The sequence below is a fragment of the Martes martes genome (assembly GCF_963455335.1).
Source record: "Martes martes genome assembly, chromosome: 5".
Lineage (NCBI taxonomy): Eukaryota > Metazoa > Chordata > Mammalia > Carnivora > Mustelidae > Martes > Martes martes.
In genome coordinates this window covers 90382258-90393929 of record NC_137892.1, presented here as the reverse complement: position 1 = coordinate 90393929, position 11672 = coordinate 90382258, and the positions used below count along the sequence as shown (strand labels likewise).

The 11672-nt window shown below is 40.1% G+C and overlaps 1 protein-coding gene across 3 annotated transcripts in view; it reads right to left on the bottom strand.

The window, feature by feature from the left end:
• Window positions 1-3121: 3121 nt before the first annotated feature.
• Window positions 3122-11672, bottom strand: part of ETF1 (eukaryotic translation termination factor 1) — a 29695-nt gene continuing 21144 nt past the window's right edge. For all 3 annotated transcript variants that reach the window (XM_080803698.1, XM_080803700.1, XM_080803699.1), the window contains 8 exons: window positions 11379-11518; window positions 8961-9099; window positions 7971-8161; window positions 6454-6583; window positions 5746-5901; window positions 5322-5386; window positions 4379-4526; window positions 3122-3730 (listed from right to left, as the gene is read on the bottom strand). In XM_080803698.1, the coding sequence (XP_080659824.1) occupies window positions 3648-3730; window positions 4379-4526; window positions 5322-5386; window positions 5746-5901; window positions 6454-6583; window positions 7971-8161; window positions 8961-9099; window positions 11379-11518 (1052 nt within the window). In that variant the 3' untranslated portion in view covers window positions 3122-3647. The remainder of the gene's footprint in view (window positions 3731-4378; window positions 4527-5321; window positions 5387-5745; window positions 5902-6453; window positions 6584-7970; window positions 8162-8960; window positions 9100-11378; window positions 11519-11672) is intronic.

The window sequence follows — 11672 nt, the reverse complement described above, 5'->3', positions numbered from 1 at the left end:
GGAAAACTAAGGAATAGGGGCTTAGCTGAAATCACAAGGCCAACTCATGCAGAGCCAGAACCAAAGGTGTTTGTCCTAAGAGGTGAATCTTTGACCTGGACTCTTTAACTAAGCCCCATGAGGAGCCTGCCAAGCAATTTCAGATTATATCTGAAACAGCATTCCCAGGCAGGGTTTAGAGTTATCAAAGAACCCTGGAGGTGAATTGTTCCCATGTGTACCTCTAGTTTCTGTTATTCAGCCATGTCCTCAGCAACTTTGGCATCCAGTGCTTCCATACCCTTTGGCTGGTCATTTCCTATGTCCCTGGAGGCAGAGTCCCACCAGGGTGGGACTTGGCGGGTGGGAGTCCCAGCAGGCGCTCGCTCAAATTGGCAACAAGGGAGAAGCTGGCATGAGGCTTAAATTCCACCTTGGCACTCAGCCCTGAATCGAGTGTGCCTGTCTGGGAGCGTCACAGCATGAGAACTGGAGCCAGAGAACAAAAGATGGCAAACGCTACAGGCCCAGACAGGCAAATACAACAGCCCACATACCCAGCACTAGTGTGCTGCCTTCCAACTTTTGACTTCAAACAGCACCTAGGGATGCCATTAGGAGGAAAATTATATACCTCCACCATGCACAAGCAAGTCTACCCCTTACCAGAGGGTGACTGGGTTTCATCAAGGCTATCATCTAAATCTGGCAGCACTACTGATCAAATTTGTGAAATGTATTTCCTTAAATAGGGAGAAAGGAAATCCTGCATCACTAGGCTTGGTTTTTTAACTAGGCTCCCTAAAACACCAAATAGGAACCCTAAGCACTTCCATCTTTGGGAAAAGCAATGAAAATCTGCAAATGAAATTCTCTTCTCTTGACCCAACCTGGAAAGCTTGCTCTTGCATGAGGTTATTACTCTCCTATCTAATATACCAGGTCTGGGAGAACAAAGAAGCTTACTTAGCTTCTGCTGTTCAAATCTGGACCATCCCCAAGGTAACCAGATGTAGAAAAAGGAGTAACTTTGGAATTCGGCCTGGGTTAAAATCTGGCTTCACCACTGCAGGCCTGTTTCATCACTTGTAGAATGGGCACACCATCTACCTCCATGAAATCTCGAGTTACATGGGATAACATACTTGAAAGAGCTTTTTAAAGAAGAGGCAGGTTTCCCTTTGGTGCACATGTGAATCAGGGAAGCTACAAACTAGATTTGCCCCAGCACCTCCTGATGTTAACTTTGGGATCATGACCCCAGGCATCTTTTGTATATACCTTTCCATAGGCAAACGTAACAAAGAAAACTAAAATCTAAGGCTTGAAAAGTTATTAGCTATTACTATGCCTTGGAGAGCTCACTCATAATATATCTCTGTGGCTCAGACCTCACCAGGGAACAATCCTAAAGAATCTCAGGCACACAAAGTGTATTCTTAAATATGGTTTAATACTCTTCTCCATTTCTGTACATCACAACACCAAGATTTTGCTGCTTAGGATCTCTCTGTAGAGGCTATAGAGAATGCAAAGGCTACGGTTTTCACCCCCTCTTATTTACGTGTTTGTATGTGTAAGTGTAATACATATCAGTATATATTGATACACACATCAATATATAATGCAATATATATCACCAAAGAGAACACATTGATTAAAGAAATACAAAAATTTGGCATCATTTCCAAACTTAAATAGTAAAAATAAAAACTACAAAAGGAGCTGCATACCCTAAATGTATCATGTGAAACAACAAGCATATTCAAAAATGTAAATTTACATCCAATTTCTCTGGTCTTGTCATATCACATTAGACCCATTTACAATGGCAAAACCCTAAGGTACTGCTGTGAAGAGAGCATGTTTGCCGCTCTTGGGTGTTCTGCAAACAAACAGCAGAGCCCAAAGCAAAAGCCTGTTCCGGTGAAGCCTCCCACGTTGGTGAATACCAAAGAATTGACTCTTCTCACTGGGGGTTGAGACATCAGGTAATACATTGAAAGACAGTCATTTGGACCTCAGAGTACAGTGTGAGAACCAGAAGATTTACAGTTAAGACATACTCCCTTCATTCAAGTGAAACAGGATTATTGGAACGATAGGCAGGTCTGCAACCTGGGAACAAGGAGCTGGTTCAGACCAATAAAGCTACGAGTGACTGAGTCAAGTCAGTGAAGAACAGCAGTCAGGCACTAAAGTGTTAAAAGTACCCAATTTGAAAACCAAATGCACCCCACTACCCTATCAGTGTGGGAATGATACCAATTGACTTTTAAAACCTTTGGTCCTTCAAAGTCCATTTGGTATACTTTTTTTCATTGCTACCACTGGGCACATCCTATACACTTTATTCACTGTCACCACCTTGGGCACGCCATGACCTTGCATGTCAGCTGGGGTCAAGTCCCACTTAGAGCCCAGCTGTGAAGCATAAGCTTCAGGTTTTCAGGCCCACTTTTGGATCCACCATAGTTAAGTCCTTGGTGCCAGAAGCTGTGTCCCATCCCGTCCCACCCCTGCCCTCCCCACCGCCTCCCATAATTTCTCTTATGAGAGGTGCCTGTTAAGTCCCATATTTGAAACAGATGCTCCAACCCCACCAGGAGGTCAGGGGTTTATAATTACATGCACAGTCATACATGTCTTGTCAGTCGTTCCTGTGAAAAACCTTGCAGTTCATTTTTAAAAAATCAAAACATTCACATAATCTCATGCCATCCAACACAAGGAAAACACGACCACCTCCCTTTTACCAAGGACAGACCCAAGCAAAATAAAATATTCTTTAAATTTCTTTGCGTCCACTTAAATTGCATGTTTTATTTCTCCCAATCCCAGCAATAGCACAGAAGCCCCATCATATCCATCCGAAACTGGTTTCTAGTAGGCTATTATGGGAACCCTTGTCAATGCAACTGATGCTAAGGGTTCCCAAACCCCAGGCACAAATGCGCCTGCAAAACAGGTGGAAGGAAACAGTGCACTTGGCCCAAATGCTTCATATATGTCAGTTTGACTTTGCAATGTAGTTTGCATCCTTGAAACTGACAGTCTGGAGGGGAAGAGTAGTGTGAGGGATTGAAGTTCAAATTGCCTCCTATTAGCTCACCCTTTCAACATTAAACAGAGACCAAGAGAGTATGGTTCCAACATTTCACCGCGTGTATTTCTTCTTATGCAGTCTAAGCTGAGAATGCCATGTAAATGGGTCACTGCGAAATGCAGCAATTTAATTTTTCTCCAATCAAAATAAGAAACAAACCAGTATGATCTCATTTCTATTAACTTTTGAAGGTTTACAGCAGTTAAAGTATTTTTGATTCTATGTATGAAGGTTAAAAAAATCATTTTTTTTTTCATAAAATACAAGAGCAACCAATTTCACCATCGAGTAAAAGTAAAAACTGGGATTCTTTTTTAAATTAGTCCAAAGTGGCATTTTAGGAACTTAGTTGTAGGCTGCTGCGCTGACACCATGACAAACCAAAGTGTAGGGTTGGGTCTGGTTTTGTTTCGGTTTTCTTTTCAATATCCAATGCTCATGGATTAAGTTCTGGAAATGTTCCAATTGTAAGGCAGGGATCTGTTTGGATTCCACCACGGGTATGCTCCTTGGGTTGGATGCTGGAGGGTGAGGCACGTTTTGCCGGACCCATGTCGACTACCTAGTAGTCATCAAGGTCAAAAAATTCATCATCTCCTCCTTGGTATTCCATTCCCTGGAAATCTACTCGGTACCGCAAGATACCTGGGGAAGCAAATTGAAGAGTAAATCACCTATGTTTACGGGATGGTGAAGGTTTACTTCAATAAGGAATTTGTAGGGGCACCTAGGTGGCTCAGTTGGTTAAGTGACAGCCTTTGGCTCTGGTCATGACCCTGGAGTCCCAGGAGTCTGCTTCTCCCTCTGACTTTACCCCCCTCTTGTGCTCCCTCTCTTTCTCTCCCTCTCAAATAAATAAAATCTTAAAAAAAAAAAAAAAAAAGGAATTTGTAGAATTACAGAAAACAGATGATAATAAAAAAATGGTCCTAACCATGGGGTGCCTGGGTGGTGGCACCATCGGTTGGGTGTTTAACTCTTGGTTTAGGCTCGGGTCAGGTTGTGATGTCCAGGTGGTGGATCAAGCCCTATGTCAGGCTCGTGCTCAGCACAGAGTCTGCTTGGGTTTGTCTCTCCATTTCCCCCGTCCCTTCTTACCATGTGCATGTACTCTCCTCTCTCTCAATCTTTTAAAAAGGGTCCCAACCAAGGAACGTGCAACCATGTGTTGCCCAATCCCTGCCATGGTCGATGATAAGCCTCTCTGCCTGAAGTAACTTGACTTTGTGATAGCCAGGAAAGCTTTGGCTTGAGACCCTGGCCTTAAGTTTATTTTCCTTACTTGCTACTCACCTCCAATTCCACCAAATCCTTTCACAAACTGGGATCCTTCTTGTGACTTATCTGTGACAATTTCCAACGTAGCTCCAAATTTTTTATAGTTGTTAGCAAACCATTCCAGCAGGGGCATGCTCTCAATCAGCTCATGTTCTTGTCCTGTCTATAAGGGTGACCATGAGATACCAAAAAAATGGATCAGACTATACCAAGACTTAGTGGCCCTATCCTCCCCATCCATCATTATTATCATTCTTCCTCTCATTAAGTGGGTATACAACTCTCTATGAATTGTGGTTTCTACTGACATAATTCTAATAGCACAGAAGTTCTATTTTAAATAACATCCCTCCTCAGGCTCTGTTTCAGTGATGAAATGTCAACACACACTTCTGGTGGTTCCTGTTGTTGTTTCTGAAGTCAGGCTGTTGTAAAGTGTCTCCAGGCAGCACTCATTTAACAACCCAGAAGAGATGCACCAGAATTGGTTTAGGAGTAGCCTTGTCAAAAAACAAAGTCCTTTAACTCCCAATTTGAGGAAGTTACTATCCTTAAGGGATCTGTGCCAGGCAGGAGACACTTTACTACCGTGATGCATTTAGACTAAACCTGCAGAAGGTATTTCACTGTAAGAGCTGATCAAGTAAGTGAAGAAAGCAATACAGATTCACAGTGCAAAAGAGGCACCAGTCGGTCAAATCTTCTCTACTCTTTCAAGAATGAGAATGCTTAACTACTTTAAAAATAATGAACCACCATAACCATGCCATGGCCTCCTTCCTTGGAGTCAGACTGGTATGTAGCAGATAAGAGGTGATTACCTCCTGCCCTCCCCAACCCCCAAGTGCCAACAGCATGGAATTTGGTTTCCCAAGGTGGATACTCTATGTTGCCAGTGCTCTAACATGGATTTATGTTTCCTTGCATGTACCAGCAAACTAGGAAAACAACCACATACCTCTTTGTCTGTGAAATGAGATTTATCCTTCTCTTGTTCTGGAGTTAGATAGAGAATTTTCTCCTCTGCAGTATTAGGAAAAAATGTGTTAACCTGGTTTTCATATACTAACAGATGTAAGTCTCATGAGGTAAGTGAGGCTAGATAAAAGGGTTTCTGAACTCCTATCAACCTTCTTTTCGTATTAGTCTGCATGCACTGTGTGTCTACCAGGTACAATGCTCTTACCATACATAAACACCAAAGACATTCAAGATACAGTTCTTTTCCTCAGGAAATTTAACAGTCTTAAGCAGACATTTATCAGTTAAAGCAAAACAATTTATGAAGACTGAAGCCACCTCCCCCAAATCTCCACCTCAAGTTCCAAAACAAAGAGCTCACTAACAAAAAGCAATCTTACTTTATTTTCTAATTCTCATACCTTCTGTGCCTTGGCAATGAAGAACGTATCTCATTATATCCAGATTTTCATAGACTATTAGAATCTCTACAGCTCCCATTTCTAAAGCCTTTAGTGTATCTTCAACTCCAAAACAGTACTTGCCCGTGTCCTGGCTGATTTCATCAAAGTATCGTCCTGTGATTAGGAACAGGTCAGTAAGTACATATATTAAAGTTTCCTTTGTAGATACAGATTTTCTGGCTCAAAATCCGAGAGAAAAAAAAAATCAACTAAAAAATGAGTTAAGCGCCAAAAGTCAGTGAAAAACGATTACCACTCTAGTTGAGGCTCCAGAATTCCACTCAAGAGGTTAAGGGCTGGGCCAAATACACAGCCATTTGGAAAAGTATGTGTGCTCCGTTAAATCAGAAACAAAGCCAAATAATGGCCAGATTAATCTCTATTTGGTCTCTCTATTCATCACTCTATTACAAAGGAAAATATGCAAAATAAGACTGAAGTTTGGCTCCTATTGCCAAAGGGTAAAAACAGACATATAAGCACATTTATTAGAATTCACAACTAAAGGAAGATTAATGATTACACTGAGGAAGTTTTTTAATACAACTGCTAAATCTTCCTCTTTTACCTTCTCAGCATGTTGTTACATACATATATCATGTACATACAAACAGATACACAAAAACATTTCAGAGAGTAAGTAAATAAATTGCATTTCACTGATACCTATTAATTTCTTCTCTTGAATGAATTTCACGTTGGAGAGGACTTCAGTAGATAACTCAATAGCTTGGTTGAATCCATTTTCGCCACCATAGGAAATATCAACTAATTTTAAAACTTTTGATTGCAACCTCTGACATACACACACACATTTAAAAAAAATCGTTAGTACTTGAAAACACCTTTACTGAGACCACTACTTCTTAATGGCATGCAAAGCTCAGCATTATGAACACTGAAGTCTAAGGGGAAGAACACAGGGAAAGAACCCAATTTATTCATGAGCAGGTCTCAGAGAGCAACACTGTCAGGGTTAACTTCCCCAGCTAATTATATCACCATTCAATTAGACCTTACAGAGGCCAACTCATTAATCACCAATAAGACTAAGTTTCTTGTTAAGGGCATGGGGGACTGTTAGTCCCTGCCATATTAAATTTGTAGAGTACAATACCACTTCCTCGGTTGAGACTTCTACCGTAATGCTACTCCCCCTCCAGTAAAGCACCTTGGGTATAGTGTTATGTCAGGGCCAAGTTATAAACCAAAAGATCTTTCTGGATTAAATGCTTCAGGCTAATCAGCTCTGTCACATTGCTGAGTTTCACTGCTTTATTTACCTCCAGGCATAAATCAGAAAAAGAGCAGAAAAACTTTTATCCCTTAGTTTCTTTGACATCACACTCCATTTGGAAGCCAGTTATGGCAATCCACTGAACTAGGAGCTGGCAGAGGACCAGAATGATTCTATATAAAAATGGTTGGTTTGGGGCACATCTCGGTTGGTTAAGAGTCTGCCTTCAGCTCAGGACATGATCCTGGGGTCCCGGAACTAAGCCTTGCATCAGGCTCCCTGCTCAGTGGGGAGTCTGCTTCTCCCTCTGAACCTCACCCTGCTCTTGTGCTCGCTCTCAAATAAATAAATAAGATCCTTTAAAAAACAGAAATAAAAATGGTTGGTTTTGAAAGATAGAAAAGACCCAGGAGAGTATGGGGGAATCTTTCTTTCTTTCTTTAAAAAAAAAAAAAAAAGAACTCCAGGATCATGAACTGAGTTGAAGGCAGACACTTAACCCACTGAGCCACCCAGGCACCCCTGGGGGAATGTTTTTTAAACACCTGGAATTCTGCCTGTTCTGAGGTAGGTTGTTTTCTGTTTGTTTTTTAGGGCTAGGTTTTTTTGTTTTTGTTTTTTTAAAGACTTTATTTATTTGGCAGAGAGAGAGAGAGAGAGAGATCACAAGTAGGCAGAGAGGCAGGCAGAGAGGGGGGAAGCAGGCTCCCCACCGAGCAGAGAGCCCAATGCAGGGCTCGATCCCAGGATCCTGAGATCATGACCTGAGCCGAATGCAGAGGCTCAACCCACTGAGCCACCCAGGCGCCCCAAACTTTAGAGCTAGGTTTTTAAACATGAAACATATCACTTGAAAACCAAAACAGATGTGCACATCCCAGTACTCAGTGGACACACTTATTCCCACCCAACAACGTAACTGACAGAGCATCAACTTCTCACTTACCTGATCAAACATATCAGATTGACTTAGTTCAGTTTTAAAGTCAGCTGATCCAGCTAAAACAAGACCAGCCACATTCACTTTGTCCCCAGAAATAAACAGCTGTACAGCAGTCTCAGCTACTTTCCGAACATAGTTATGTCGCTTTTCCATTCTTAAACGAGCAAAACGCAAGGCTGATTGACCTCCTCTACCTTTGACATAAAAAGGGGGGGGGAGCATCATTAAAAAAGTACAAAATAATTTGCTAATTAAAAACTAAATAATCATGTCATTACCCAACAAAAGGACAAACAAAAATCACTACTTCCTTGACTAAATGTTTGGCATAAACTGACATTTTTAGAGAGTAACTACTAATTATTTTATCAAAAGAGAAGCCACAGGCACCAAGGAGTCATGAGTCATTTCATGATGCTTCTCCCATCCTCTGGATTTATTCCCCTCCATTATACAGTTGACCCCTCTTTAAAGCAAAAAGGAAAAAGAAAAAGGTTTTATTTTTTAAAGCAATCTCTACTCCCAAAGGTGGGCCTTGAACTTATAACCCAGGGATCAAGAGTTGCATGCTCCATCAAATGAGCCAGTCACCAGCCCCCCACAGTTGACCCTTAAATAATAAAGGTTTGAATTGTGTGGGTCCACTTATACACGAATTTTTTTGGATAAATACCAAATAGTTCTGTATTATGTATTTTCTCTTCCATATGATTTTAATAACATTTTCTCTAACTTTAAGAATACAGTACAAAATACAATATAACATACTAACATGTTAATCGACTGTTTACGTTAATGCTAAGGCTTCCCAGGAAGGTTATTAGTAGGTAAGTTTTGGGGGAGTCAAAAGTTAAATATGCAGATATTCAATAAAAGTTATGTGCAGCTGGGTCGGTGCCCTTAACCTCCACACTTTTAAAGGGTCAACTGTAGTATTTGTTTCCTTATTGCTAGACACAAAGAAAGTGGGCTCATGTTCTCTTCCTGTGTTACCATGTTTCTTTGGGAGATCCACAGTGAATTTGTGCAGGACTTCTCTTGTGTTTCCTTGGAGTGTGCCAAAAAGTGCACCACTACCATCTATTACAATGAAGCCAAACTTGCTGTCATCTGAAAGTAGTGCTGTAAGAGCCTGGAAAGCAAACATAAGTACCATACAATAAATCCCAAAGCTTTTCTAGGGTCAAGACAAAGTCTAAAAGGACATATGCAAGCACTTTCACCCCATCCAAGATGGTATGAATACTTAGAAAAGCCATTTTATGGAATAAGTTAGACTTCAGTTATAACTAACCCATATGTACAATTTTGAACCAGATGCAGGAAAAAAAACAAAAGAGATCTAGGGTTCAGATTCATTCTAGTCCTTGATTTGATTTAGAGTGATGGCAATCCATGGAACATCACATTCAAATTAAAAGTCTAACCTCAAAAAACCAAAGCAACAACAACCAAAAAAACCAACCTCCAAAAGCTACTTTCTGTACAACCCCAGCATCAACAGGCAGTATTCATTATAGCAAAGTATCCTATAAATCAACTCTATAGAGTAGGGCTCCAGGAGTAAAAAAATACCAGGAAAAAAGTCTATAAAAAGATCTAATTTTGAGATGTTTCACTTAATTCCTATGTCTTGAGCATCCTTAATGATATCAGGATATAAAAATCTTATTTTAAAGGTATTTATACAGCTAAATGATTTGGTCTTTGTGGGGGAAACCCCTCCTTCTGGGTTAGCATGTAATTACATCCCTGTAGTTCTGCCTCCTGAAAGAGCAAATATTTAAACAGTCCTGGGAACCCATATAGATGGGCAAGTTTTCATGATGGGAGTCTGTGCACCTGCTAAATGACTAATTGCTAGGGGCCAGGCTTTTCTGGAGCTAAGAAATACCCATTCCATTTTAACTAGGGAAGAAAATTTCTTTTAAGAATTGACCAGAAAGCAGATTAATCATTAAGGATCAATCTTTAATCATACCATGTCTGATAATTAGCATTAAGACATGAATGTTATGCACATTATATCACAATCTGTTAAGTAGCTTGATTGATTTTAGGTCTTCAGTAATTCTGCTCATCAGGGAATACTTATCCTTTGTAAGAATATGTAATTATCCTGATTAAACAGGACATAAATTGTGTGGTGCAATATGTCACATTCATATCTAGTTATCAACATATCGATTAAAAGCCAAAATAAACAAAGCTAGCAAGATTAAACAGTACCTTGAAGAGTTAAGGTTTAGAAATACCAATGAAGCTAGCTTAATAAGTAAGTTTAAAGCTCGATAACACGAGTAGCAGGTACTATTTAAATTAACAAGACTCAGAATCTAGAGATTTTACTAGATACACATAAGTGGGACTGGGTAAGACCTTCCCAATGAAGCCTTTGCCAGAGGAGGTGGGCAAGACAGCCAAGAGAAAGTCTCAACCATCAATACAACAAACCAAGATCCAACTGGAATTGGACTTCCTGTCAAGTTAGCAAAAATCATCCACTGTAAACTGTGTTGACAAATGTCAGTTCTAATTTCACTGTAGAGGTTTTTCCCTAGGTCGATGAAAAGCAAAAGACTGAACTAGGAGCCAGCTGTGAATTCCTGATTGTTCTACTGTTGACTGATTTAGGTCACTCTAATGAGGCTTCCTTTCCACCCTTAAATTTTATCTTATGGCAGCTCTGTCACTCAAAAGTTTCATGGGGGTGAAAAAAGCTCTTACAGGCCTCAAGATTTGTAATTTGTGAGCTGAAAACTAAGGGTGCTAGAATACCCAAGTAGCATGGGTATATAGGAAGAGACAGAGATCAGGTTAGGCAATTACATCTTCACCTCTAACTAGTTCTCTAAACTCAGTTTAGCACTTTCCTCAAATATGCTGAATGATTATGTCACTGTGTCATGATAAATGTAAAGTCTTTTTATTTTTTTGAAACAGCCAGCTTAATGATACAATGACTCAGAAAACAGTCTGGCAATTCTTCAAAAGGTTAAACAGTTACCATATTACCCAGAAATTCCATTCCTAAGCATATAGCCGCCTCCCCGCCATGAAAACATTTTGTCATCCAAAAATCCATACATGTATGTTCAGAGCAGCATTATTCCTAATAGCCAAACAAAAATGCCCATCAACTCATGAACAGAAAAATAAAATGGGGCCAAGTATTATTTGGTGATAAAAAGGGATAAAGTACTGACGTACTTAAAGAAACTAGTCGCAAAAAGCTACCCACTATATGAAATGCCCAACATAAGCAAATCTAGAGAGATAGTAAAGATCAGTCATGGCCCAGAGCAGAGAGATCTTGGCGGGTGGGAATGAGGCAAGGATCAGTAATAACTGCTAATGGGTATGCGGTTTCTTTCTGGAATGATGACAATATTCTGTGCTTGAACTTCTTACCTCTGTATGGAATTTGTTGTCACACAAATACAATGACGTATTAATTGGTTTGAAAGGTTCAAAGTCAATGTTAACTTTCTTTTCCTTTCCTTCTTCTGTTACAATTGTACCACAGTAAACAACCAGGCCATTTGGAGGTACTGCAAAAAACACAATTTCTCTACTTAAATCCACAGCTAATTTTCCTCAATTAATAGAAAATTTTCCAACAGTCTACTGTCCCTGCTCCCTTATTTTGAATTCTTTTTTAAAGATTTTATTTTTCAGTAATCCCTATACACAGCATGGGGCTCA